This window comes from Columba livia, chromosome 1 (genome assembly GCF_036013475.1).
Source record: "Columba livia isolate bColLiv1 breed racing homer chromosome 1, bColLiv1.pat.W.v2, whole genome shotgun sequence".
Taxonomy (NCBI): domain Eukaryota; kingdom Metazoa; phylum Chordata; class Aves; order Columbiformes; family Columbidae; genus Columba; species Columba livia.
In genome coordinates, this window is record NC_088602.1 from 43,975,021 (window position 1) to 44,002,919 (window position 27,899).

Consider the following 27,899-nt stretch of genomic DNA (forward strand, 5'->3'; position numbering starts at 1 on the left):
TTAAGATCTCATGAATGTGCTATATGTGACACTAAAGATACTCGGTATAGGAATGAGAAACTGCAAGTGGTAGGCAGGACTTCATTTTATTCAGTCACTGAAAAAGGAATGGGAATAAAGTCAGTTCCTGCCATAGGTCACCAGTGGCACTCCGCAGTCTTTGCTAGTTTGTGTGTTGCTTGATCTAATCATAATTAATCTCAAAAAGGGACAAAGAGGCAAAACTTCCCAATGATAAAGTTAGCAAGGGCAGTAGGACTACTGGCAAACTGTGAAGAACTGCAGAAAGAAGTAAGACTGATTAGGAAATAAAATGGCAGAGGCAATTCAGCACAGATAAATTAAAAATTATACACATGGAGATAAACAACTGTGGTTTCACATGTGAAATAATAGCCTCTGAGCTTATTACCACTCGAGTGAGATCCTGTGGTTACGATAAATAATGCCGTGAAAACAGCTCCATGCTCAGTTCAAATTAAGAGAGCAGGTCAAGATTAGGAATTACTAGGAAAAAAATAAAGAACGAGAAAGTAAACAAACAGGTTGGTACTTAACCACACAGCTAATGCTGCATGCAGTTTTGGTTCGTATGAGACCCAGAAAGGTTTTAAAGGACAATCAATATGGAAGATAACCTATGCTTTTAGTGATCCAAGGAATATGTTAACTAACACATTTCAGCTTAGAAAAGAGGAAATTTCATGGTGAATAAGATGGGCTTTCATCCCATCTGCAGAGTCATGACTGGCACAAGCATGATCAGTAATGGCTTACTGTGCAGGGAACATTACATTAAACTAGGGAAAACCAAGTTCAAAATAAACAAGTGGCAATTCTTTATGTGACAAGCATCAATTCACAAAGCCTGCTGTTATTCAGGAAGTGCATATGGTCCAAGGGAAGCTGGACAAGTGCTGGAAAAAGCATTGGGAATTACTAAATAGATAAACCATATGATGTTGAGGAAAGCCTGGAATAGAAGACAGTTGGAAGCTAGAAGATCATATACAGAAAAGAACCAAATGTGCTTGCATTGTTCTTATCCTTCCTCAGGCATCTGCTGTTGACTACAAAAGAGCCTATTGTGTTTGAAAAACTTTTGCTCAGGATGTCTATAGCTAATTCCTATGTTTATCTTTTCAACAGTTCCAAGAACATGCAAGTAAAGAGCATGAAGGAAAAGCACGTGCTGCATGCCTGGCTTCTCACAAGTAAATGCAGCAGAAGGTGGTGTGTGTTACGAATGCAGCCAAGGCTCCTCAGCCACCAATGCCAAGTGTGAGCGCTCACGTTCAGAGTGGGGATAGAAATAAAGTGACAGACTTTCATTTCACAGCACAGAAACATGTCCAGTATCAAACTCCCTACCAGAGAGATTTTCTTCCTTTTTTTCTTACCAGGAGGAAGGAAAAAAAACCTAAGTTTTCTTGTATTTGTTCTAGATGGTACCCCAAAGCAAATGCAATAAGGGGTTCTGTTGTACCAATTCCTAAGCACATTTGTTCTGCCCATTATTTTGAAAGACACTTTGACAAGTATGCTGAGGAAAAGTATATAGACTTTCTAGATAACCACAGATCTGCCAGGTTTAAGAAACATCTCTTCCTGCTTTCATCCCAAATATGTTAAATGGTCAACCTTATAAGGCTTGCATTTCATTTGGTAAATATGAACTATTAAATATAATCAATGTTACCATTTAGTTCCAGGTAATAAAAATAACTATGCATTTTTTAGCTTTATACCCATCAAATTAGGTTTTTGAACATCAAAAACATGTCCCACTTCTATAACTCTGCATGACAAATGGTCTACCAGCAAATGTCCAAATTCATAAAACCAGTAAGTTTATTGATGGCAAAATGCTGGGTGCAACTTAATGGCCAGATCAAGATATACATCTAAATTATTTTCATACTGCATTTGCAAGCTGCTTTTAAGCATTTAAAAGACACAGAACCAAAACTGAAATCAAACTAATAAGTCAGAAAACCCCCTGGAAATACATAAATACAAAGTAATCAAGAGAGTGACATGCAAGGGAAGTCATCAGAATTCCTGTATTGCCCAAAGTTATGGTAATGGAGGAAAAGAAAAAGCACCATCAGAAACATGCACTTTAATAGGATTTCATAATTATCTTGGGCAAATTTGCTACAGTTTACATGAAACTTAATCTTTGAAAATTTTGTAAGTGAGACTTAGAAATGGCTCATGAAAACAGCAAGAATGCTTCCCAGTCTTTTTTCATTTCTGACATATAGCACTGAGTGTAGATAAAGTCAAGTAGAAGAGCTAACTGCTAATTTGTGTTGATCTGATCTGGCGTTTTCTTGATGTCTTACTGACGTTTCAAATTTCCTAGGATAAATTTCATTGTCGATACTAGAAATAAATGTTTCATACTTAAAAGTCCCCCAGCTTGGTTATCCAGAAGTTCACAGCATCCTCCTGGAATGACTTTTTGGCCAGTGATTCAGTGCAATTATAAATATTTTTCTACTCTCTCTGCCAGCAATATGAAGTATTTAGCCTCCTTGATGACTTTTTGTAGAGCTATGACCTAGAGTGCACATGAGGTAAACTCTTACAGTAGAAAGAACTTTTTTCTCTGCATAAAGTTTGGCTTAACTAAAATTCCAGGTTCATTTACAAATGTGCTCCACCCTATTAACCTTACAAGCTACTTTAGGTCCTATTAACTCTACACATTGTAGCCATTGTAAAAAAGCAACGAAAAAGCTTAAACAGCAAGCAGATGAAGAATACTCAGGAAACCTTTTTTTTCTGAAATAAAATTTCTGGATGCAAGGATATTTACTGAAAAGTAACATGATAAACAGTTTACTGCATGAACACTTGTTTTGGCATCAGTGAAGATTCCTAGTGCTGAATGAGCAGACATTCCTGTAGCAAATGGCTTTTTAAGACTCATTGATTCCCATCAACCAAATCTGATGCTTCTCATATATTCTTTGACTAGGAAGTAACAATATAGCCTTAATACTTTTAGATCTAGTGGTCAGAACAAATGTAACATTTGAACTCTGTAAAATATCCCATATAATCTAAAATATAAATTTACATACATCTCTACATGGATAACTGAAGCCCTTTTGTTATCCAAGTTAAAAAAACCACTTATTCCAGCAATTTGGATCAAAAGGACAAGTAATTCCCTACATTATCAAAAATGCTTTATTTCTTACTTTCAGATTGAGACTTAAGTCACTGTGCTCACAGTAATTAAAATAAAGTCAGGATGGGTTTCATTCCTATCTGGTCCATAAAGCAAAACTAAAGTGGTACATGTAGTTTTTCAAAGCAAGAGATAAAGACCAGAATATACTAGCAGTTCTAAAGGATGCATTAACAAGTTATGCTCATTGTAACAATATTCGTTGCTACACACTAGTAATTTCAGCAAGTGTGCAGTATCTGACATGGTTTAAAAAATACCGGATGCCAAAGAACAATTGCACTATATTCATGAATAGTTCACAAAAATACCAAGTAATAAGATTATTGGTGAACTTGTTAAAAAACTTTTCAAAGCTATTCTATGCATCATCCTTTTCAAGAAGATGACAGAAATGTTCTGAAACCTTTGCACACACACTCATTTCACTTTTTTTCCCGAACAGTGGCAATCTTCAAAGTCTCTCTTAATTTTAACTTGGCATTCTTCTCATGCAGAAATCTCCTCCCATGTCAGCCTGTCATATTTTCAGCAGCCTAGAAACAGAAAAAATATTTACTGCAGGTCACCAAAAGCAGACACCATGTAGATGTAATATTTTCTTGTAACTACTTTACTAATTAACCTAGAGAACTTAAGTCTAAAAATAAACTACTTATGAAAATAAGATATGTAGTGTTGTTCTCTAATAAATACTTCTGTTTTTTAAAGAATACTGTCAACTGCCATTAGCCTTTATTAACATAACCATTAATGTCTGCTTGTGTTATACTGTATATCCTGTATCTAAGCAGCTTGTATACTGCACATTTTACCCTAATGCTTTTGAAAAGTGCTCAAATGCACAGATTATTTTTCCTTTGGAGTTTACTTCTTTATACAATTTACAGTATGTTTTATTCCCACTCATACAAATAAGTTATTGATACGAAACTTAAAAGAATGACACTAAGCATAACTGCATAAATCATACTGCCAATTATTTGATCATGGGCATCAGGAAGTATTTTTATTACTGAATAACTCAACCCAGGCAACAAAGTACAGTTGTTGGAGACCGACATTGTTAGATTTTTAAGCCAGTTACAGGACAAACAGGCAAAGGAGAGCAACAGGAATGATAAAACGGTAAAAGCAAAGGAAGAAGTAAAACAACTCTCAATCACTTATATACACAGTTAACCGTAAATGTATGCACACATTTAAGCATGTACATAAATATAAAATATGCATGAATACAGAAAAATGTTAAGATAAAAATTAAGTAAAAAAAAAAGAAAACTGGCAAAAAATATCCATGATTAGCATCCATCTAGTCAAAAATCTGTAAGCTGAATTTTATAAGAATAAGAATGCAGTCTTCCATAACACAGATAGGCAGGCTAGATAGAGGTTTCTCCTCCACCCCCCAGAAACAAACAAATATAAGATACAGTGGAAGATAAATGATGATGTTTAGGTAGACAGTAAATAATTAAAATCCTTTAAAAAGCAAGTGAAGAATTTTTTTTTTTTAAAACCATAGTTACCCTCTCTATTAGTTAAAGAGTTAAATGCCGAAGCATTAAAAGTGTTATATATATATATACACACATACACACACCTTGTTTGTCTTTGGAGAGATTCAAAGCACAGGCTAATGTGGTAAAAGCAATATACGAAGATTACATTAGCAAGCTGCATGTACCTGTTTAGAAGTACTGCTGCATACTATTAGGCCTGAGGTTGCAGAAATGAAGTGATATAGCATAAAGTAGAAAGTAGCAATTTATTTGTGGTATGATGCAGAAAAGGGGGCAAATGGTGCCTACAAATGCTCAGAATAAATTGGTGGTGTGGTTTTGTTTATCTGTCCTTCAAACGAGTGAATTATTTCTGAAAATATTTTATTCACACCATTTCTTGTTTCATGTCCCATTCAGTTTTATTCGTCGTCTTTTCTATGTAACGTTAATTTCCGTGGTTTAAAAATGAATCATATCTTAAAGCACAATCTACAAACCAAATTATAGCAAGTTGAACATACATCTGACTCTTAAAAACAAATTTATAAGCATTTTAGGCAAAAGCTTTACCTTTAGAGCTTCTGTAGCCTTACGTAGTTCTTTAATAACAGATGATAATGCTTCTGGATTTATCCCTTGTTCACAAAGCCGCACACAAATTGACAATGTCTCCATATCCAAGCCAGTGTTTAATATTCTTGAAATTTCAAACAGAACTGCAACAGAAAAAAAAAATGAAAGCACTTTAATCCCTACAGACTAAGAAATTTCAATGATTGAACATGATATCCATCAACAGTTAATTTCTACAGCAGAGTGTGTGAATATGACAGTTGTAGAAGGCTCTTGCAGCCTGAACCTCAACAACAACATTCACGTTCAGCTTTCCATTACAACTTCTAACAAAAATACCATGCGTTTCTGATTCAGCAGACTTAATACTGGAGAATGGGGTTTGAAAAATAAAAAAATAAGTGAAGAATTTGATAATTAACAGGCTTGCCAATCATGCGAAAGGTTGGCTATAAGAATAATCCGTGCTTTTGAACTCCAAATACTGACAAAGTTGTACTAAAATTGACTGGAAGAACACTCTTAAAGCTTTTACAGAGAATTTCAGGAGTTTTCTAGCCACCTCCCATAATTAAACATGGTTTCAGGTCTAACATTAACACTCGCTCAAGGATAAACTATGTGATTTTTACGTGACCTGAATCAAGGGCAGTGCCAAACATCACTATGAAACCTTTCGTAGGAGATTCCATTAAGCTTTGTGCAGAAACAAAGATCCCTCTCTGTCTCCTTCCAAACTGTCCCTGGAAGGCGCCTCTTCTTTGATTCCTTTAAACAGTTTGTTATATATGTATCAGAACAACGCACTGAGATTTTATTTCTGGTTACTACAGTGATCTCCATCCTGACGTTAAGCCTCCGGCAATACAGGTTAATTTTGAACAGATGTTCTTCACAATGTTTCTGCAATCAAAACTCCCCAAACTAGAAGATCTTTCTTACCACGTAAAGCCAGTATGGCAAGTGACAACTGTCCACTTGACAGCTATGAAAATATTCTGCTTTGGTTTACCAAAGCCATACTCTAGGAGTCACACTTAACCAGGCCCAGACATTAAGAAGATGCACAGTTTAAGACACTAAAGCAGTTTGCGAGACTAAAGCCATGGCTACAATCCACAAGAGAAGCTTCCTTCTCCACAACGAGGCTTTCTGGTCCCACTGGCTTGAAAGCAAAAGCCTTTCCAAATGCCCACCCTGTCTGCACGAAAGCATCGTCAACAGCCAGATAAAGCAACAACAAATCAATGCGCTTGCAATAAAATGCCAGTGAACATGAAAAGCTACAGAACTAAGACAGACTGACAGCTTCCCTGAAATAAACAATTCTGACTTTCTTTAACCATTTAATAATAAAAACTCCTAAGCAAGTGACTTATTCAAAGGTAGAACAATAAATCTAACTAAAGATAAATTCCAATTCCCTATATCAGCATGTGGTCATTAGTTTCTAATTGAAAATATCTTTAGGTATAGAGGCAGCATCTTTGGTTGAGAGGTGCCACAGTTTCTCCACAAAAAATCTGAGCTCTTAACAACAATTCTGCACAGGACAGCTGCTAAATACTAATATCTGACATTCTAGGTTAAGCATTTTACTTTTTCAAACTACTAAAAATATAAAACACATTTTTAATACCAACCCACTAACTTCCAATTGGTGCCTATTTCTTATGCAGTAAGTTATGACACAACACAGGTTCTATCTAAAAAGGTCTAAAAAATATTATCCTACGAATATTTTTTCTACTCATACTGATGGACCCTCATCAAGAAAAACCTAATTACATGGATACAGCTATCACAGTGCTTCACATGTTCAGTTACTTCACCTAAGCACTTTAAGTTAATATTTTTATACTGGAAATTTCAAAAGATTAATGTTATTTTGAACAGAAAAACCAAGCAAACCAAAACCAAAAACCAAAATAAAACCAACAACAAAATTTCATTATTTCTAAGACTCTCCTTAAGTAAATCTTTAAAGATCAAGTGTATTTTTAAGTTAAAGGAAAATTGTTTTATTCTAAAAACACCTGACCTCAGAAATAAATTAAATTATGAATGTCTATCCTAAATAAAATACACACAGATACACAGGAGGCCTGGGCTCCTATATTGGAAGTCAGTTTATCTATAGCACTTCTCAAAAGCCTTCCTTTGTCTTTAAATCTGCATATCATCCTTCCCATCTAAAACACTCTTGCAGAAGTGGAGAGGGGGTAGCTGTCAAGTACAGTTACAAGAACTTAGAATCACTGTCCTTCCCAACAGATCTCTCTCCATCTGCACAGAATAGTCTTATTCTCTTGAAACATCTGAGCAGCCATAACAATCCTGCTAGTTCTGCCTTACCTCCCGCAGCAGGTCACAGTGGGTAGATCAGCAGCTGAAAACACTAATTTTTACTACCAGTTCAACTCAAGAAAGTCTCTGCTAAAGAATCCTTGTGTGACAGTAGCCATAACTATAACACAAGGGAAGATCACGAGAAAATAACAGACACAAAGCAATAACCCCCCTGGACACTCTCCCTCATCTCTAGTCCCTCATTAAGGCGTTTCCAGAGAAAGTCTTCGTATTTAACAACCCTCAGGCAACTTTCCATTCTGCCTGAAATCCCTATGAGCTTCTGTTGTAGCCATTCCGTGGATCTCCAGAGTTTTACACTACACGTTGCTCAGAAACACCTCCTGAACGTACCAGCTTTGATTCCTCACAGTCAGGCTGGAAGAGAAAGTAAACTCCTGATCTTTATTCACCCTACTCATATTTCTCACAGCTTATAAATCTCTGGAATATTTACAACTCCTCCCAGCGCCACTTCTCTCACACCGCCTATTCCAAAAGAGCTGCATTTTTTTTTCTATCAGAAACTACTCTAATTTTGCAACACCAACTGCCACTCTCAAAACTTTGTCACTATTTTTTTTAAGTAAATTACTTCGGTTTTCCAACATCAGCAGTCCACCAGAACAAGATACTGGGGTTAAGATCAGTTCAGGTACAAGATATTTGGGCTATGATCAGTTCTGGTGCTGCCACTTACAGGACCACAGGACTGGTCCTTCCTCTCCCTCCCATTGCACTTCCTTCACCTCCAGTTTAAATCTGAGATGCACAGAGCCATAATAACAGAATCACAGAATGTTAGGGATTGGAAAGGACCTGAAAAGATCATCTAGTCCAATCCCCCTGCTGGAGCAGGAACGCCTAGGTGAGGTCGCACAGGAACATGTCCAGGCGGGTTTTCAATGTCTCCAGAGAAGGAGACTCCACAACCTCCATGGGCAGCCTGTTCCAGTGCTCTGTCACCCTCACTGAGAAGAAGTTTCTTCTCAAATTTAAGTGGAACCCCTTGTGTTCCAGTTTGCACCTGTTATCCCTTGTCTTACCATTGGCTGTCACCAAGAAGAGCCTGTCTCCATCCTCATGACACTCACCCTTTATATATTTGTAAACATTAATGAGGTCACCCCTCAGTCTCCTCCAAGCTAAAAGGACCCATCTCCCTCAGCCTTTCTTCATAAGGGAGGTGCTCCACTCCCTTAATCATCTTTGTTGCCCTGCTCTGGACTCTCTCCAGCAGTTCCCTGTCCTTCTTGAACTGAGGGGCCCAGAACTGGACACAATATTCCAGATGTGGTCTCACCAGGGCAGAGTAGAGGGGAAGGAGAACCTCTCTCGATCTACTAACCACCCCCTTTCTAATACACCCCAGGATGCCATTGGCCTTCCTGGCCACAAGGGCACAGTGCTGGCTCATGGTCATCCTGCTGTCCACCAGGACCCCCAGGTCCCTTTCCCCTACACTGCTCTCTAATATGTAATTTCCCAACCTTTACTGGAACCTGGGGTTGTTCCTGCCCAGATATAATACAATGTAATACAATATTACTTGCATTAACCATTTCAAATAACGACAAAGAAGAGCAAAGGTATATAAATATATATGAATGGGTATATATTTATAATTTTTTTTAAAGTTATTCTGAATTAAGTGTTTAATAGCTAATTATAACAACCAGCCAACAGAGATCTCAGGACCCTCAAAGACACCAGCACCACACGCTTATTTGAAGCGTTTCAGACATTACGTTCAATACTAAGTAACAAGAAATCGCAACGCGCTAAATGCTCCAGCAACTGCAAACCGTAAGCCCCTTCACAGGAGAGGTGTCTGTGCTAATTACGAGCTAATTAAGTGCCCCCCTGGAAGCTCCCCCCGCTCCAAGCCCCCGCAGTGTCACGCACCGTCCATGGTCTCCCGCACCGCGTTGAGACTGGCGGCGTTGCTCGCCATGGCGACCCGGCACCGTCTCTCACCTCCCACCCGGAACCGGAACGAGTCCCCTCCACCGTTTCCCCCTCTTCCCTCCCTCAGACCGACATCGTTCGAATCCCCAGCAGCAAGCAGGGGGAGGGCGGGATTTCTTTCGAATTTGTGTAGTGGCTCCCCCGGCGATTGGCGCGTTCGAGACCGGCCGCTCCTTCCATTGGCCTGGCGGTGAAGACTTCGCGTCGTGATTGGGCAGAGCCCGGGAGAGGGCGTGGTTAGTTAAAGAGCCGCCCGGCGCGGCGGAGGCGGGAGTCGTGATCTGGTGTGAGCGGGCGCAGCGGCAGGTACCTGCTGCGCGGGGCGAGTGGCTCGGTGACACGGGCCTGTGCGTGGGGGCTGAGCGGGGGCATCTCCCTGGAGCTCCCGGCCCCTTCGCCGTCTCCGGGGCACGGCCTGAGGGGGGAACAGCAGCCCTGCCGGCCCCTCTCCCCGCGTCCGTTGCGGGAGGGAGCGGTGGCGCCTCCCGGGGCGGCTTTGATTTATGGGGGCGGGGGTGCAGTTTTAGCGCCCGAGCGAAGCGGGACTTGGCCGAGGCCGTTGTTACCCAGTGGCCGGCAGGCCGCTTCCCGCCCCGGCGTCAGCAGCCTCCGACCAGAACCTTCTGCGGTTGCCCAGTGCGGACGGGCTGCCGGCAGCCCCGGGCCGGCCCTGCGGTTCCCTCGGGGCTCGCCGCTGAGCTGGTGGGTAATGCGGGGCTGGGGGCACCCGGGACGATCGTCCCTTTGGTACCCACCGTCCAGTAACACCGCTGTATTTCTGAGCACTCACGTTGGGGATGTGAGCTGCCCTCCAGGAACCAATTTGGCTTCATCGCCGTTTTGTTTCTTCTGGTAGTTTTTTGTTCTTGTTTGTTGTGTTTTGTTTCTTTTTTTTTTCTTTTTTTTTTTTTTTTTTAATTGGCTCTTCAGTGGCCTTTCTTATCTGCTTTTCATAGATTCTGTTTGTTAGCTCCACGTATCAGTAGCTCCCAGCCAAAACTAACTTAGTTTTTCTTAGTCTTTTAAATGTTTCTGGCTCCTTAAGAATGATGTATCGTCTACTCCCAAAAGCTTCAACGTAACCCTAAAAAGTTGAAATTATAATTTCCTTTCCCCCCTACCCTGTGTTTACTCTCCCTCTCTCTTTTGTAGGTATAGTTCAGTGTTATGGGTGATACAAAAGAAGCTAAAATGCAGATAACACCAGAAACTCCAGGACGAGTCACATTCCTGAATCCTTTTGAAAGTCCCAGTGATTATTATACTCTTCAGGAGCAGATTGTCTCCAGTCCTTCAGTCTTTAAATCAACAAAGTCCTCATCTGTAAGATCTAGTCTTCAGTTGTGTAACTATACAGATGTAGTGTTAATGTTTTGAATTGCATTAAAAAGTGCGTTTTGTTTAGCATACTTTATATACTAAGCCAAATAATTTTGGTGGCACTTGCTGTTTCTTCTGGAACAAAGCCACTTCATACTTACATGCTAAGCAGGCTGCAAATAGAAGTTAATTGTACTTCTGTTTTTCAAATAGATATTTGAATATTATTCTGTAATTGAGTGTTAAATAAAGGGGTGAAGCTCCATTATTTCTGAATTGGGTTTTGTTGGGAACTGTACATGGCATTATGAGTGAGACTTCGGGTGATGCGTTTGGGCTGGCCATTCCTAAGTCTTCTTGAAATGTGAGATGAAAGGAAGGCTGCTCTATTATTTTGATAACTTGGGTTAGATACAGACACGGGGTTTTTATGGAGCCGTAATTTTGATTATAGCAATGTAGAAGCTATTATATTTTATCCAAAGTTCTATATCTTTAGTACATCTGTCCTCAGAAACTGAGGAGAAATTGACGCCTGAGTTCGTAAATATTAGCTCCCACTTTATATTATCTTGTAAATCATGGTTATACTGCTATCAGGAGAAAGAAGCCTGATTGACTTACTTTTTTTTTTTAAGTATATCACTTAAACTCTTTTGATTGTTTTTGACAGAAACTATATGAAAGTTATGATTGTGTTGTTCCATTGAGATTTGTCCTGTGGTTTCATTTTTATCTTTTTAGACTAGCAAGCATTAAGATGTCCATTTATTTTTTTTAGACGCCAGGAAAATTTAGATGGTCTATTGATCAGCTGGCTCTAATAAATCCTGTGGAAATTGACTCAGAAGATGTTCGACGCCAAGCAATGTATTTGAGTCATGCCAGGTAACTTAACATCTGTTCTTATTCAGTTAACTTACCTCGAATACTAGAACACTCTTCTTCTGCTTTATTGACATCCCAACACCACATTAAAGATTTCTTATTCAAATCTTTTAGTGTAGCTTTTTATGTGTCCCTGATGCGGGTACAGTACTTAGGTGAGGCTGCCACCGAGTCGCTCTTTGTTAACATTAAGAACTGCTGATCCACTGACTGCAGTGTGGAAGACAGACAGATAAAAGCAGTCAGTGGAAGCAAGAAAATGCCTTGCCAATGATCATTACCAAGCTCTCTCTCCTGCTTCTGGTTGCAACGCAATCTTCCTGGAGTGTTCCATACTGAGACGAATTAAATGTAAGCTTCTTTGGTCTTTGGGACTCCAGCAGAAGGGTAGAGCTGGGAAAGCTGCCTAGGAAGTTTATTGAGGAGAGACTGAGAGAGCTGGGTCTGTTCAGCCCGGAGAAGAGAAGGCTGAGAGGGGATCTCATCAATGTTTATAAATATATCAAGGGTGGGTGTCAAGGGGATGAGACCGAACTCTTTTCAGTGGTGCCCAGTGGGGCTAATGGGCACAGACTGAAGCACAGGAGGTTCCATCGGAATGTGAGGAAAAACTTCTCTACTTTGAGGGTTCCAGAGCACTGGAACAGGCTGCGCAGAGAGTCTGTGGAGTCTTCTTCTCTGGAGACATTCAAAACCCACCTGGACACATTACTGTGTGATCTGCTCTGGGTGAACCTGCTGTAGCAGGTGGGTTGGACTAGATGATCTCCAGAGGTCGCTTCCAACCCCAACCACTCTGTGAAAGCCAGTCCTTGTTTTGAAAGGACTTAATGGGAAGGAGGGAAGACCAGTAAGCTTGCTGTCTTTGAGGAGAAGGAGATTGCTAGTTACTTAAAATAATTTTGGGATCATGATCTTTTTCCTTTCTCTGAAAATAACTTCCATGGGGAAAACAAATAAGTAGAACAGGCTTGGTATTCATAGCTCACCTTGAGGGACAGACAGTTTTCAAATACAGAACAATGTGCCAGGTGAAGGTGGTTGAGGGAAGGCCGCAAGTGGTGAATCCTGTAAACACTCCCCTACATTTCTCAGATGTGAACTTGCACAAAGAATTGCACTTTGTGTCATGAAGCATCATAGTAATAGAATAACAAAACAGTCCTCCATCCTGTTTATGCCCATAGAGCTTTCAAGTCCTGTTAATGAAATGAAACATGAGTGAAGGGCTGGTTAGGGCAAGAGGCCTCCCAATATTGTGAATTAGACCTCTTGTTCTTACTGTCTGACTGTACCTGCACCTCTTTTTGAACAGGAAGAAGTATAAGAACGAATATTAATTTATTGCTACAGCAGAGATGTAAGACAAAAAATAACAGTTCTCAGCTGTATCTGTGAATTACCGTGTCTTACTGTTGGTAATATTTTTAACATCTTGTTGTTATCAGGCCTTCCTCTAGCAACCAGCAGGTTTCAGACTCTTAATGTTTTTGATGTGTTACAAAGCTTTAAGCCCTATGTTTTATGGACTTGATTACATTGTTTCTGGAAGCCTATGAGGACAGACACAGACTAGCTTTAATTTAAATAACTTTTGTCACTGTTCCAATGATGATCACTCGCATGACCTACAGATATAAATGTGGGTTGTCTTAGTGGGTCCTTTCAGTCTCCCACTGTTTCATACCCGCTGTGATTTATTTTTTTAAATCATCTGCTATGACTTGAAAGTGGATAGTTTGTTTGTGTGTAGATTTGCTGTCTCCATGCTTGCGTGCTTCAGTGTAGTACAGACTAAGGTGGTTACTTCCTGTGGCTGCAAACTGTACGTGGTTAAATGTGTGTAAATATATGTGCATGTATATAAGATTTTGTATGGCAACTGATTTTAATATACATTTTAAAATACTGCTTTATAGAATCTAAAGTGTCATAAATGCAGCTCTTACCGTTAAAAGATCCTGATAAGTGAGTTGAGTTTTTGAAGCCCATGTATAGTGTTACACCTACTATATACTCCATTTTAATAATGCTTGTTAACAAGTAATTTTCTCAATTAGTTGCAAAGACCAATAAGCATAAGAAATTTGGTATATAAATATTTCAGACTGTTAGTTATCCATGATGTAGTGAAAACATTTGGGTAGCAGCATTGTGCAAAAGCTCATGAGCACTTTGCAAAGTCTAAGTGTGTATCACGTGTAGACTTAGTTTTGTGCAGTATTACTCTTTCCATAAACTGGGCACCATGTATGTGCTGTGTTTATTGCACTGCTTATAAAATGATTAGAACTTCTTTCTGGCAGACTGTGTTAATGAAAAACAAGAAGTCTGTCCATAATTGAGCAGAGCTGCGTTTTGCTAACACAACACAGTCTCATCCATAGACTTCCCTCTTTTTTTTATTTCTCCAGGTAGAAATTGAATGTTTCTAAATTGAATGCTATGCTATTATATGTTAAGTATTAAAAAAAAAATAAATCTGTACTTCGTCTTGCATACTGTATAATGGTTGCAAGTGCTCTGTTGCTTGAAGCTGCATACAGCACTGGCTTGTTCTTATTCTTGCTAATTATGTATGATGTTTTCACTTTGCTTTCCTGGAGTTATTCACTAAGGAAAAAACCTCTTCTGCACTAAGTAGGACTTTCCGTGGCTGCCAGTTCCCTGGTTCTCCTTTGGAATCTGGCTTGTAAGAGATGCTTATTACTCTTGATCCACTATGTATGAATATATGATGATTATATGCTGTTTTTTGGTGCAATAACTGAATATTGTGTGAATGTCTTCATAGAACTGTCATTTAGGCAGACAAAGTTGAAGATGGCATGTCCAAGTGTTTCCCATCTATTCAAAGCCTGATCACCATCAAAGAAAGGGCTGTGAGGGAAAGTTACTGTATGTATAGGAACATCTACGTGTGTTTGTATAGCTAATTATATCTGTTATCTGACTGATTTCTAAAATTATTCAAGGGTAATTCAGGTATGCTAATAATGCATGAAAGTATGATGTGATTCGGCTAAGACAATGGTGAATATTAATTGTAAAGTTTTTGGAGTTTATAAATTGCATAGAAGTAACTAAAAGTGAGAACTGAAGGTTATTTAAAACATCATTTGAAGATGGTTAAAGTAACTACAGTTTCTTAAAAAAAAATAGGTTAAAAGCTGCATAAGGGAATGTGTTAATTTATTCAAACTGAAATATGATATTGTATCGTGAACTGAAGAAAATATGACAGACTAGCTGTGTAAAAGGGAGAGCTGTGTTCTAGGAAAGAGGGCTGTGTCAGGAATTTAAACATGCAAACATTCTATGAATATCTTCCATTGCCCTTTTGTTCCTTACAGCTCAGTGTTTTATTCTGCTTGATTTTATAGTGAGATTCTTTGTAAGCCTAATCTCATGGCAATTTTTATAGTAAAACCTATTCGTATGACAAATTCAACATAACTAAATGGATTATTTTTGAAAGTCAATTGTGACTGAGTTTTTGTTCAGATAAAAATGCTTGCTGGTACAAGGAGTAAATAGGCGATATGCAAATCTGTACTTATAATGGAACAGATCTTTTTCAAAGGCACTGAATTAACTGAGAAGTGCACTTATATTTCAAAACGTATAGTATGAGATTATTGCACATAATAGTAAAAACGTCAAAAGATTTAGGGTTTAGTGCAATTTCATTTATAATGTTTCTCTTAATCATCTGTAAAAGATTAAAAGATTACACGGTTGGACTTTACTCTTTTTTTTAATCCAATTATGTGACGGCTTTGATAATTGAGTTGTTTTTCATTTGTTACTTAGAATTGATAAGGAGACGGAAGACAGAAGGCAAAAAGCCATTGAGGAGGTAATAAAGCTTTCAAGTATTGATTTGTTTTAGCTACATACCTACAGAAACCATCCATATCTATTATAGGATTTCAAAACCCCAGAAGCCTATTACGTTTTACAGGTCTCTAATAAAGTAATTCTTTGTCCTCATCCCTTGCGGTTGTAGTTGGAATCCACATGGTCTTTTTCTTCCTATCTTCTTTCACACAACTGTAGGTCAAAATAGCATGTGGCTTGGCTAGTGGGAATGGAGCTGTAAGATAACTCTTATAAGTAGTTAATTTAAGGTTAAAAATAATGATTATTTTGGATTTTGCCATAACTGTTAGTGGTAGGTAGCTTAGTTTCTGTTAAAAATATAGCAGAATTTGGGTGATTTGTTTGTTTGTTTGTTTCTTCCAAAGTCTGCTTAGTTGCAAGCAGGACTTTCTTCCAGTATCTTGTAATTCTTTCTATCCATTTTTTTCATTTTATTTTTTACTATCCATTTATCTAGCAGAGAAGGAAAAGTGTTTCAAATCTGCACTATAGAAATCTTCAATGGAATTTCAATTTAAGAAAACAAAATAAAGGATCTGATAGGCAAGTCTTCCTTAGTGTTATTGGCCTTTTTATATTCTATCATGCTGTTATCAGTTTCTGTCTCTATAAACAAAATATATGTTTTATGATTCCATGTAGCTGACCTGCAGCTGAGATAATCTGTTCTAAATCTGCATTAAAAAGGATATTTCTTCTTTGTGAGGCATAAGCTAATGGATTATGCAGCGGAACAGCTTGAAACCACGTCTCTGATAAAATTATTCCTATAATAGCTGGGTGATTCAGGCTGAGGTTTTCCTCATTTGCTTTGAGTCTTGCTTTTATTGTGAGGACAGGATTTGCCGTGTACTTCTTGAAGCTATGTAATAGTGTTCACCTCCTCAGTATCAGGCTGTTCTTGAGGGCAGCTGTGACAGCAGATACAGTTTCTGGTTCAGAGAAAAAGACTCAAGTGCCCATACTCATATGTGTTTCACCAGTAAATGGTTTATCCAAATACACTAATAATATCGCAAAAAAGCCTTGGTTGTCCACTTCTTTTAGTGTTACTGCAGTGTCTATTCAGCATTTCTGTGAAACAGCTCAGTTGTTAAAATACACAAATTTAACAAACTGCAATTTGAAGAGAGTTACATTAAACTACTGTGCATGAGTATGGTAGAGACAATTCCATTTTTTAAATGAGTAATTAGTGTTAAATGAAACTGCCGTATGATTTTCACTCTTTAGAATTGAAAGATCTGAGGTGGTATGTGTTACAAAGAACATGGGGTGATCTTCAAATCAAATTGTTTTTCTTTAACCTCTCTGGGCCTGAAATAATGAAATATGTTTTGGGTATAAGGGATGACTATAGGTTTGAGGGAAGGGAGAGTTAGAATTCTTAAAATACTGATCTGTGAGTAGCAAAAGGTATGACTTAAATTTTTCTTGTTCAGGGTACTCATCTAATTCTGAGAGTCTCCAATTTTTAAAAATGCTTAGGTGGTTTCTTTCTATTGTACTCTAGTTCTTCACAAAAAGACTCATAGTTCCTTCTCCTTGGACTGAGCATCAAGGCAAGCAAGTTTCTCTGCTTAACTCAACCAAATGTAAGTTGCTTTTTTGTGTCTGCCCAAAATTACCTGGCTTTTGGAGAAATTATCAAGTAGAAAATTCTTAAATAAGTGTTTGGGAATCTGTGCCAGATGTAGAAGAGGCTAAACTGTTAATGTTTTATCAAGGGATGCAGCTTCTGGAAAGCGTGGTTTCTAATTGTCAATTGTAAAATCACTGCTGCTTGGACAAAGAATGTAAGTCACAATCCTAGACCTGGCAAAGTGAGTCAGTGGTGAAAGAAAATGGTCTGATATGTTCGGTAGGTGTGTGAAAAGGGTGGAGTGGTGGATTCCTCTGTCTTCAAGTCCAGACTGTGTGATCTTCTGGAAATGTGCTTTACTTCAACGCAGCCTGTTTGGCTAAGCATGAACTGGGTTTGTTTTAAATCCGTGTAATGTAGATGAGGCCACGGGAGACAAAGATTTGGGCAAAGGTGATGCCCCATCAGTAAGCTTTTTTTTTTTTTAATAGAAAGGTGATGAAATTCTCTTAATCAGCTATAATGGTAACGATTCTTCAGTACTCCTTTCTAATCTGTTCTAAACTTTGATGCAAAAATTTTGTTTAGTTGCATTAAATATTCTTACTGCTGCTAGACTTTAAAATTCTATATGCAACACATGCTTGAATTGACGTTCTGTCTGTTTTACAGCCATAGATCTAAATACTATTTCTCCAATTGGAAGACAGCTAGCTTTGCAGCCTGGGAAGAGCAATGGTGGGTAACAGGCACTGTCTGAAATCACAGGCTTTCTGTATAGCAAAGTAATCCATTTTTTAATTTCAAAGGGGAAAATTTTTTGTTAATATTCCTGTAGAAATATTTTTATAAGGTGCCACTAATTTTAATACCGATTTCTCCGAGTAATTTCATTCTATTATACTCTTTCATATTATTTTCAGAGGTAAAAACAGAAGTCCTCCGTAGACTGTAGAGTGTGTTTTTTCCAACTCAATGTATGCACTTTTTCTGGATTAAAAAGTGAATATAAGCCTCAGGTTTATGGGTAAATTACAATGAATTCTGTTAGGTTATAGAATCTTGATTATTTTTTCTGTCAAATAAATAGTAGATGTCTTAAGAGATCTTTGAAACTATTTTATTTTAGATAAATACTGGTAGCGTTTATCCCCAGGGTATTTTGATGATCTTTCTTCCATTTCCTTTTTAATCCTTCCTTTCTTCAGAGATCTCTCCCCTTATTTAAGAATGCATTTCAGGAGGCTTTTATGTTACGTTCTTTGGTTTCTGGTGTGTGTGGTTTGTTTGTTTGTGTGTGTGTTTGGTTTGTGTTGTTGCTTGGTTGGTTTTTGGGGTTTATTTATTTCTAGGCCCAAGTGTGCGGCCTATAGTATTTCCAAGCCAGAATCCTAGCTTTAATTAACACTTTTGCTTACTTCAACTCTAACTTAAATAGCTCAGTTGCAATGCAATTTGAAAGTAAATTTTTGTTTCTATAGTTTTAGTAAAAGGTCACTGCAAGCTAATTTTGTTGGTTTTATTAATTGCAGCTGCTTGTCAGACAGTACTGTCTTTGCCAGTGGATTTTAATTTAGAGAAAATACTAGGTATGTCTTGTATTATATAAATTTAATTATGAATGTCTAAATAGAAAACTTGTGTTTGCATTGTTTGCTATTTTTTTGTCTTATGAAATACTGAAAACCTAATCTATGAATATTTTAAGTAGGTGTTCTAAATACACAGTTACTGCATGTTGCATGGAACATCTGATGTAAATTATACAATTTGAGTGTAGACATAAAGATAAAAGAGGAGGAATATGGAGGACAATTGGAAATTGATTCACAATTCTGAATGCACAGAGGTAGTAGGCAAAAGACACCCTCTGACTCTCCCAAATAAAGGAGTTACTTAGCTTAGCGGAGCTGCTAGGCTTACAGATTGCTGGTCATGAGGCTTAGAGCCCAGCCTTGCCTTGAATAAAGCAAAGCTATGATTCTGAGCCTTTAAATTAACTGAAGCCGGGGAGCACTAGAACTTGGGTAGTGGCAAAAAAAGCCATGGCTGCTGAGCAGGAGACAAGAGTCCAAATGAACTGTCTGATTATAACTGCTTTATCAAGCAGTTGTTGCCAGTTTCTCAGGCAAGGGGATGGAAAGGCCTGTTCTTAACAGTTCAAATACGGGAATAGTGGGTATAGCCAGCTCAGGTTTTTGGCTCCTTGCTCCTATCCCAGTACTGAAGTTCACAACCCTGATTGAGGGTCATCAAAATTAAACCAGTGAAACAGAGCCACATGTATTGTTTTCATGTTTCATCTAAAAAAATGCTTCCAGCAATGCAAAGTTTGTAAATTCATGAACAATTCCTTGTGCAAGAAATAGCCAATTGGAGCAAGAAACTAAATCTGTGAAGTCAGTGTATTTTAATGGGTCTTTGTGAACATCTGTATGCTTTGCTGCTCTAAACTGCTAACTGCTTTGACTTGTCTTCAAGTTGAATCTGGTTTGCCGTTAGGTGTATCACAATGACCACCAAAGCATATGGGAGACCTGAAAAAGGGTCTAGTTTTGCTTGGGTAGTATAATAACCCCTTTTTCACAACTCAGATGTGAAGAATAATACACTTTTGGGAGAAGGCCAGTAAGTAGATGCTAAACAATATATATATATATATATATATATTTTTTTTTTTTTTTAAATGCAGAGTTGGGTGTTAAAGGACAATAGGCGTAAATGGAACCTTAGTAGACAGAGTCAACTTTTCGTAATGATAACAAGTGATCTTTTGGGATAGGTGCCTAAATTAGATTAATTACTTGCTGTATTGGTAAATTGGATTAAATGTTTCGATTTAGCTACATATGTCTCCGTAGTGGGAGATATTTTTGTTTCTCGCCTGCTTATTGGAAACAACTTCTCCCCATTTTTAGGTGAATATTTTAGAACTGATGAATTTGCAGATCAGTCTCAGGAAAATCTGAGCTCTTCATCACTCAGAAGAAAGCTGTTTTTAGAAGAAAATGGAAGTGTGGCAGAGTGTTTGTCCCCTTCTCTGCCTAGTCCATGCGGTAGTCAACCACTCGGAGTGCTTTGTTCAATTGATATATCTCCAGTCCGGTGCAGAAGTCCTCTGGAAACATCTAGTTCAGTGAGTACCCTGTTTTGGGGGCTGGATGGGATGTGAATTAGCTGGCACAAGAGTTCCTAAAGCAGGCTGTACTGATTGTGTCTTCCAAGACCCCACAAGATGAACAATCATGTTTTTAATAAGCTACGACTACTGTATGAGAGGGTAGGTATTAGACCAAAGGTGGGGGTTTTTGTTTAAATTCCAAATTCAGAAAAAAAAAATGTCTAGAAAGGTTACTGGCATTTTATTATAACAAATTATTATGTTATGGTGCTATTCTTTCATATAGACCAGGTGGTGAGGAGTAGTTATATTTATACAGTTCTAAAATTACAGTTGGCCTTTTGGAGGCAACTGCCAGGCTGATGTGGCCCCCAGTGAAAATGAGTTTGACAACCCTGGTATAGAAGGAATTATGCTCTTAATTTTATGTTATGAAAAGGAGTTAGGAATTGATACATATGCAAGACTTGCTGAAAATGTATTCAAACCATTTTTTCATAAAATGTGCATACAGAAATAAAAAGGCCTGTTTAAATCCATGAATTTTGCTGTCTAAAATACTACTTGATGTGAACAGGTGATATGATTATTTCCCTTATAGCTCGTGAACTCATGGTAGAAGAAATGACTTGTGGATCTTTGAATGCAGTGTTAAAAATGTTTGTGGTGTTTGTTTTTTTTCTTTTTTTAGGGGGGCTGTTTGTTTGGTTGTTTTTTTTCTTTAGCTAGAGATTTCAGATGAATAGCTATTTATTAGAATATAGAACATAATGTCTGTTTTTTAAATTAAACAAGATGAATCTTATTCCCTGGTGGACATAGCACAGCTAGACTGGTTTGGGTGATATGGTGCATGAAAAAAGGTAACCCAGCAAGAGTGTGGCTTTACCTTGCTATGGTAACCTAGTAGAGAATTCCTACAACATAATTACACTGCCTGAAGTGACTTTTCCTTTTGTACCATACTCTTAAGCAAGATTACAACCACTATTTCATTTTCTTAAGGAAAAGTATTTTGTCTGCTGCTGAGTTAGATAGGTAATACGGATTCAATTAAAATACAAATAGTGGCTGGCTTTCATCTGCGTTGTTATGAATAAGAAACTGAGATTAAATACTTTATACACAGATAGCATGAATTCCCTGTTTAGGCTTTTCATAGTTCTTAAATATAATTGATATTATGGTCTTAGTTGGTATTACATGACAGTGTGAGTCCATTGCTCTTTTCCTGTGTGGAGGCTTAAAGTCCAAGTGAAGAGTTGCAACTGGTGTATTTAAGCTGAACTAATGACAGAGGTGGTTATTGTGCAGTTGTACAGGACTACTTTTTCTCAGTGCTGCCATATTAAGCTTTTTTGTTTTATTAGAATGCTTTTTATATATACATATTAGCCAAAGTTTACGTTATGAAAATATGTCGTGTTTGTGGTTTTTTTACGGAAGGGTCAGTTTTCCTCTAGTCCTATTCGGGGAGGCGCAAGGACTTACAGTCTGGGAAGTATAACCAGTCCCACGTTTCCAGAGGGGTCTCCTGCACATAATGGTTCTCCTACATTTTCACCAATTGCTTTTCACATAAGAAAGACACCACTGTCAGGTATGGTTTAATTGGTTTAATTTTAATTTTCTTGATTTATATATTTTGATTATTAAAACTGATGCGTTCATACTGGAACTTCTTTTTGTTCGGAGACATGTTCCTGTGCTTGGCAGACCAGCAGTCTCCTCCTATATGACACGCTATTTAGCAGTGAAATATCTTAATGATGTGGAACAGTGAACTGTACCTGCTTGTGAAAAATCAACTAGGGAAAATGTTATAGAAAAGGAATTGAGACCTAATAAGAATGAAAATAAATTTAAAGGATTAATCTAGTGTGAGGAAGGGGCTGTAAAGCCATATGCCTGAACTAAGGCTACGATTTTGGTTTAGTTTAAACTGAAGCATTTTAATCGGACAAAGGCTGTTTAGCTTGAGTTTTCAAATAATGTGATCATCAAGATTACTTGAAAGAAAACAGACTAGTGAAGAAGTCATGAACATCTCGTGTCCTTGTTGCTCTAGAAAATGTCAGTATTTTGTTTCATCCATTGCCTGGAAGGACTTAACACCACATTTATACATGACTCTGCTCTGATGAGCCTTGTGGTGTTTCAGCACTGTTATATATGGAGATTGCATAAGTTTGATTTTGTTCAATATTTTGTTGCTACCTACCCCAGATTTTTTTAAATGCCTATAGAATATGTGTAATAATTTTTCTGAAGAAAGCTGCAGAACCAGCCGTCACGCATTTTTCCTGTGAACAGTGTGTGGTATTGCCATTTGAAAATGCAAGGCCTCTGGATACGACAAATTATGTCATAGGAAATAAATTTGGTGGTAAAATCGGGATAAAAGCTTGCCTTTACTGTGATAGTTTACATGCAGTTTAAACTCCCATTTGGAGATGGGAGGCCATGCTCAGTGAAATACCACATAGCTGGCTATGATTATTTGAAGAACTGTAAGGTTTTGAGGATGATGACTTTAACTCCATCTGATATATGATAGAGTAACTTTGTTCTTGTTTGTTTGTTTGTTTGTTCCTTCTGTGAGCAGACCAAAGAAAACTTACGTTTTGTTCTCCAGATATTCCGTCGTCCTCAAACAGAATGACACCTCCAAGTACAAGAAGTCCTTATATAGATGGTTGTTCTCCTATTAAAAATTGTTCTCCTATGAGACTTGGAGCATGTAGGGGAACTGCCCAGTATCAGACTTCTGTCATTAGAATACCAATTGCAGTTGAAAATTGTGGTGAGGATGAGGGAGACAAGGAAAATGCTTCTCCAGCAGAAGAGAATGGAATAAACTTACGTCAGCAAGATAGTGAAGCGTTTGCTCATGGTACACACCTCGTTGTAGCAACTGTGTCTATTGCATCAGATCACTCGGAAGCTTGTCGTCAAAGGTTGTCCTCATTTCAGGACATGGAAGGCTCGAAGGAAAATAACACTGTAGATATGTCTGATGCAGCTGAAGTGTCAGAGGAAAACACTTGGATAAAAGAAACAATTGGCAATAGCAACGCACCAATGACCAGCTTTATGACAGGGATTACCTTCAGTATTGAAAACTCCCGTATGTGCATGTCACCCCTTGCAGAGAGCAGCGTAATTCCTTGTGACAATAGTAGTATTCAGGTAAAAATAAAAATCCCTTTTTGCTTCTCGTAAAACTGAGCTCAACATATGAACTTTTAGTATGTATACCATTCTGGGAGGAATTACCTGGGGTTTTTTAACTGAATGGGGCGTGCAAGTTGTATTGTGATTTTTAATCCTTCCCCCTCATCCCCTTTTTCCTCTCTCAGTGGAGTCAGCATAGCAATTATAAATAATTTGTGTGTTACTGTGTACAGTAACACATTTAAGTTAATCCAAGCTAATTCTGAGAGACCCGTTTACAGTTTGCTTTTGTTATTAACTGATGGTAGCTGGTTTGCTGGATTAAGTTTTGTTTATCAAATGCAAGTCCTATCAGGTATGAGAATCTAAGGAGTTGACCTGTGATAAATTGCAGTACATTTTTAAAGCCCTGCTTCTTGATTTCAGGTGGACAGTGGTTATAATACACAGACTTGTGGAAGCAGCATTATGGATACTGTGGGGGCTGAAAACAGTTGCCGAGAAAATGATGCGAATACCAACGTGTTCCAGAATAAATCTCAGCTTCTTAGAACAAAGGTAGGAGTTAAATTGTGATGCAAATTGATGATAGGCTTCTCATCTAAAGCATCCATGCCCTATTTTATTCAGTTTCAGGGAGCCTGAGTGAGGGGAGAGACTGTCAGGTGATAATAGAGAGCATGTTATGTAGCATCATTTCAAGTATTGCGTTGAAAACAAGGAATGAATACAGGACAAATACTGTAAGCTGGCAACAAAAGCAATGTGTTCCATGACAAAGGCAAAGGGAGATTCAGAGGAAACTGAAATACTCGCATGAAAGGCTTTTATTTTTGCTTCTGTTGTTCTTGCTCTTTTTTTCTTTGCTAAGTTTTTAAATGTGTGCTTGTAGAGAAGCATATTTTTGGGGAAAAATTGACCACCGCTTCTTTTCATAAACTAGCCTCACGTTTCTTAGACCGTACCTGGCACGCTGATTTGGTGGTGAACTTTCTGCTTGGGTAGAGTCTTTTGGTTACAAGCCCTTTGATGACCCATCATAAAAAGAAAACAACAAAACTGCAAAAGACAATACGTATCTAGCAAGGCTCCCAAGCTCTTAATCTTATGAGTGATGGGAAGGAGTTCTGCTTCTTCCAGACAATGGGAAGAAAGCCTAGTTTATTTGGAGGAGAGAGCAAAAATCATCTCGTCTAACTGAGTAATTATGGTCTTACCATCCTATAAATGTAGTAGTTTATCTAGTCTACTACTTGGTGTTGTTTACAGTCTTTGAAGGGGCGAAGTTACTGACAAGTAAGTAGTACCAGATCACAAAAAGTCTGAAGCCCGTTCAGCCCTGACTTAACTTCTGTACCTGATGTGCTAACAGCTGCCTCTCTGCCAAGGTGAAGAGCAGACTGATGGTGACATCAAAGTTTGAACTCTGCTCATTTGAGATAACTGTGCCCCTGCAGAGGAATAGATGGATGTTTTAACATCTAGAAATACCCATCTACTCTGAGGTCTTGCCCCAGTTGCCCTGTTGGATGTGCATTATACACGTGAATGTTTTCATCAGAGTCACTTATCTAATATCAAACCTGCCCTAGAGACCAGTGTCATGCAGCTGTTTCTTCCCACTACTCTATTTTGATTGCTAGATCCCAACGAAGCCAAATTTTGCATTTTGGATTATGATTTAAGTGTGGAGGCATGAAGTACTTCATGCAACCCTCACAACGGAGAACCCACAGAAAATGGAAAGAAAAAAGCACAGACGTAACTTGCGGAAAGGATCCGCTCTGGCTCATTCAGAGCATGTATGTTCTTGCTGGCAGCACAGTTCAGGGACAACATTGTATTTCTTTTTCATTTCAGAAGGGGAGAGATGAGAGGCTAAGGTCCTAATTGTAACTTGAAATGCTCAGATACTAAGTTTGGGTCTTGTTTCTTTTCGGGAAATTTTGTGAAAATGGTTTTAAAATTAACGTTTCCTTATTCACCTAGGAGTGCTCTGTTTTAAACCATAAGGACAATCAGTTGCTGAGAGCAAAATCTCCAGAGAAGCAATCGTGTTTCCAAAAAGCAAAAACACGTAGTACAGCATTTGGTCAAAATGCAACTTGCAACATTTCTGCCTGGAAACATAAAAATGAAAATCAAGTTCAGGGATTTCACAAAAATGGTATGTAGTTGTCTGATGGAGGACTGCAGCTGCGTTGTCTAATAAATGTTTACATATATGACCTCAGTTACCTGGATTATACGTACCATTTTGATTTTTTTAATGCAAATGCAATAAATCATCTGCTACATATGAAGGGACTTTTTAAATAATGTGGGGTTTTCAGGTCTTATGAACAAATTTATTGGTATCCTTAAGTGATTCTTTTGAAAATTAAGGCAGCTAACCTTGGTGCAAAGAAACCGTAGTGTTTTTTCAGAACTCTGTTCCTTCTGTGCTGAGGGCAGATTCCATGAGGAGACTTATTTTCAAAGTTTGGCTATAACTTCAAGAGGAATATTTTAGGAAGACTGGGCAAACCTAGGGCAACTTGCATAGGACCTAATTAACTGCAAACACACCTACATTTTAACACACAATTCCTAAAGGCATGAGGGAAATTTTTCTTTGTGGAGGAGGAAAGAAAGGAAAGGAGCATCAGTTTTGATTTGGATTGCTTTTCCCCTGATCAGATTTATCATGCTGCTTCAGGAAAATCAGCACTGGTACCAACAAAGACCAGAAGAGAACTGCTGGGGGTGTGATGAGAACAGGGCTGGGGAAGGAGGATTGGGGTGTCTGTCAGTATCAGTCTGAAGTGACAGTGATGAAATTCAGCTGTGACTTTCACAAGAAAACTAGAGAGTTCCAGAAATGTGTCCCTGTAATACGTGTATGATTTATAGTAGACTGCAAACTGTTAAAATTGAGTGCTTTGATTTTAATACCAGGTTAGTACTTTTAATTAAGTTATCCTTGTGAACAGCTGAATGAAAACTCCATTCCATTTATGGAAATTATAGGCTTTTCCACAATTGAAAAGACAAATTTCATTCTCTAAGTGATAACCTGTGTGTCAGGAAAAGCCTTTTAGCAATTTTTTGATCAGTTTTTTTCCTTGGTTTGACAGAAATCTCTTATTAGGGAAACGGAATCTCTTCCCCCTAAACAAGCAGTTTTTACTCTTAAAACCACTCATCAGTCAGTTAGCATTACCACGTACTTAAGAAGGATGTACTATTGGTTTTAGTTTTCACATTGCAAAAATAATAATAATAAAAAAACCTTCAGATTGCTAATGAGGAAACATGACATACATTATTTTTACTTCATAACAATTTAATCAGTCTTTCTGTTACACATCTGATTGACAGTAATTGAACCTAACATCCTCAATTATCTGTTTCATGATCTCTAAACAGTGCCCTACTAAATGCTGGAAATGCACTGAATTGGTAACTTCTAGGGGATTAATTTTGTTAGAGAATGAATTTAGACTTCTGGAAAAAAAAAATTATTGAATAGGGCATTCAAAATGGTCTTGGCTTTAGTTGATAAGGTTGTAGCTCAAAAGCAAGACCCAAGTTGTCTGAGATTTAAAAGTTAGCTATGACCGTGCATCTTTTCTGATTCTCATGTAATTCTTTTCAACAATAATCAACTGAGAGGGTGACTTTCAGATTTCTGGACTGTTCAAAGATTAATTTTTGCAAGTGTGATAACTAAAAATAGTACTAATGTTAATGTAAAGGGCAAGATGACAGAGTTGTCCAAACTGTGGTCTGTTTCTGCAATATTTGGCATATGTATAATTAAGATTTGGTTTTAATTTTTTAATATCTCTGATTCTTTCTAGTGATATATTCAATGATCAGAAGCTTTCAAAGTATTCATGAATAAAAAAAGAGCAATCACTAAAATATTTAATTGCATCCTGTATAAGTATTTTGTTATAAGTAAGGGAAAAGTAACAGCAGAAATGGGTGAACATGAGAATTATGGATACCCCCCAAAGAAATTGCTGGTATTTTCTGTCCTGTTTTTTACAGTCTTCAGTTAAATGGAAATTATTTATTTTATGAAAACATGCATATTTTTTATGTTTGTGTAATTGCTTTGTAGAGGAAACCTATTTTGCAAATTATTGTGGGAGTCATTTGACCATTCTATTTCTGTAGTTGTACTTAATGCATTGGTTGGCACACGTTGCACAAAACGGTCATTGTTTACATTAAATTAATTTCAGTAGTTTTAATGAGAGTCCTTTAACGTGCATAATTGTAAATTGAGTAGGGAAACAGAATAAAGACATCTCTTTCTTACCTAGACTGTATTATTTTCTTTGCTAT

At 37.9% G+C, this 27,899-nt stretch overlaps 2 protein-coding genes across 6 annotated transcripts; one reads left to right on the forward strand and one right to left on the reverse strand.

Annotated features, from left to right (window-relative positions):
• Positions 1 to 1,833: 1,833 nt before the first annotated feature.
• MZT1 (mitotic spindle organizing protein 1) lies at positions 1,834 to 9,689 on the reverse strand. The gene is made up of 3 exons (XM_005501781.3): positions 9,535 to 9,689; positions 5,278 to 5,423; positions 1,834 to 3,738 (listed from the first exon to the last, which is right to left on the reverse strand). Exons 1-3 carry the CDS (start codon positions 9,581 to 9,583, stop codon positions 3,715 to 3,717), a joined length of 219 nt encoding a protein of 72 aa, XP_005501838.1. The 5' UTR covers positions 9,584 to 9,689; the 3' UTR covers positions 1,834 to 3,714.
• Positions 9,690 to 9,775: 86 nt separating this feature from the next.
• Positions 9,776 to 27,876, forward strand: BORA (BORA aurora kinase A activator). Of its 5 annotated transcripts, none has more exons than XM_005501780.3 (13): positions 9,776 to 9,903; positions 10,750 to 10,920; positions 11,699 to 11,805; positions 15,619 to 15,664; positions 17,201 to 17,282; positions 17,942 to 18,007; positions 18,802 to 18,858; positions 20,188 to 20,405; positions 21,837 to 21,990; positions 22,996 to 23,579; positions 23,991 to 24,122; positions 25,554 to 25,731; positions 27,407 to 27,876. In XM_005501780.3, the coding sequence occupies exons 2-13, from the start codon at positions 10,765 to 10,767 to the stop codon at positions 27,448 to 27,450; spliced, it is 1,824 nt and encodes a 607-aa protein (XP_005501837.2). In that variant the 5' UTR covers positions 9,776 to 9,903; positions 10,750 to 10,764; the 3' UTR covers positions 27,451 to 27,876. The 5 variants fall into 5 exon arrangements, with proteins under 5 accessions (XP_005501837.2, XP_021142427.1, XP_021142428.1 ...); XM_021286752.2 differs by having other exon boundaries at positions 23,026 to 23,579; XM_021286750.2 differs by lacking the exon at positions 9,776 to 9,903 and adding an exon at positions 10,108 to 10,299.
• Positions 27,877 to 27,899: the final 23 nt, after the last annotated feature.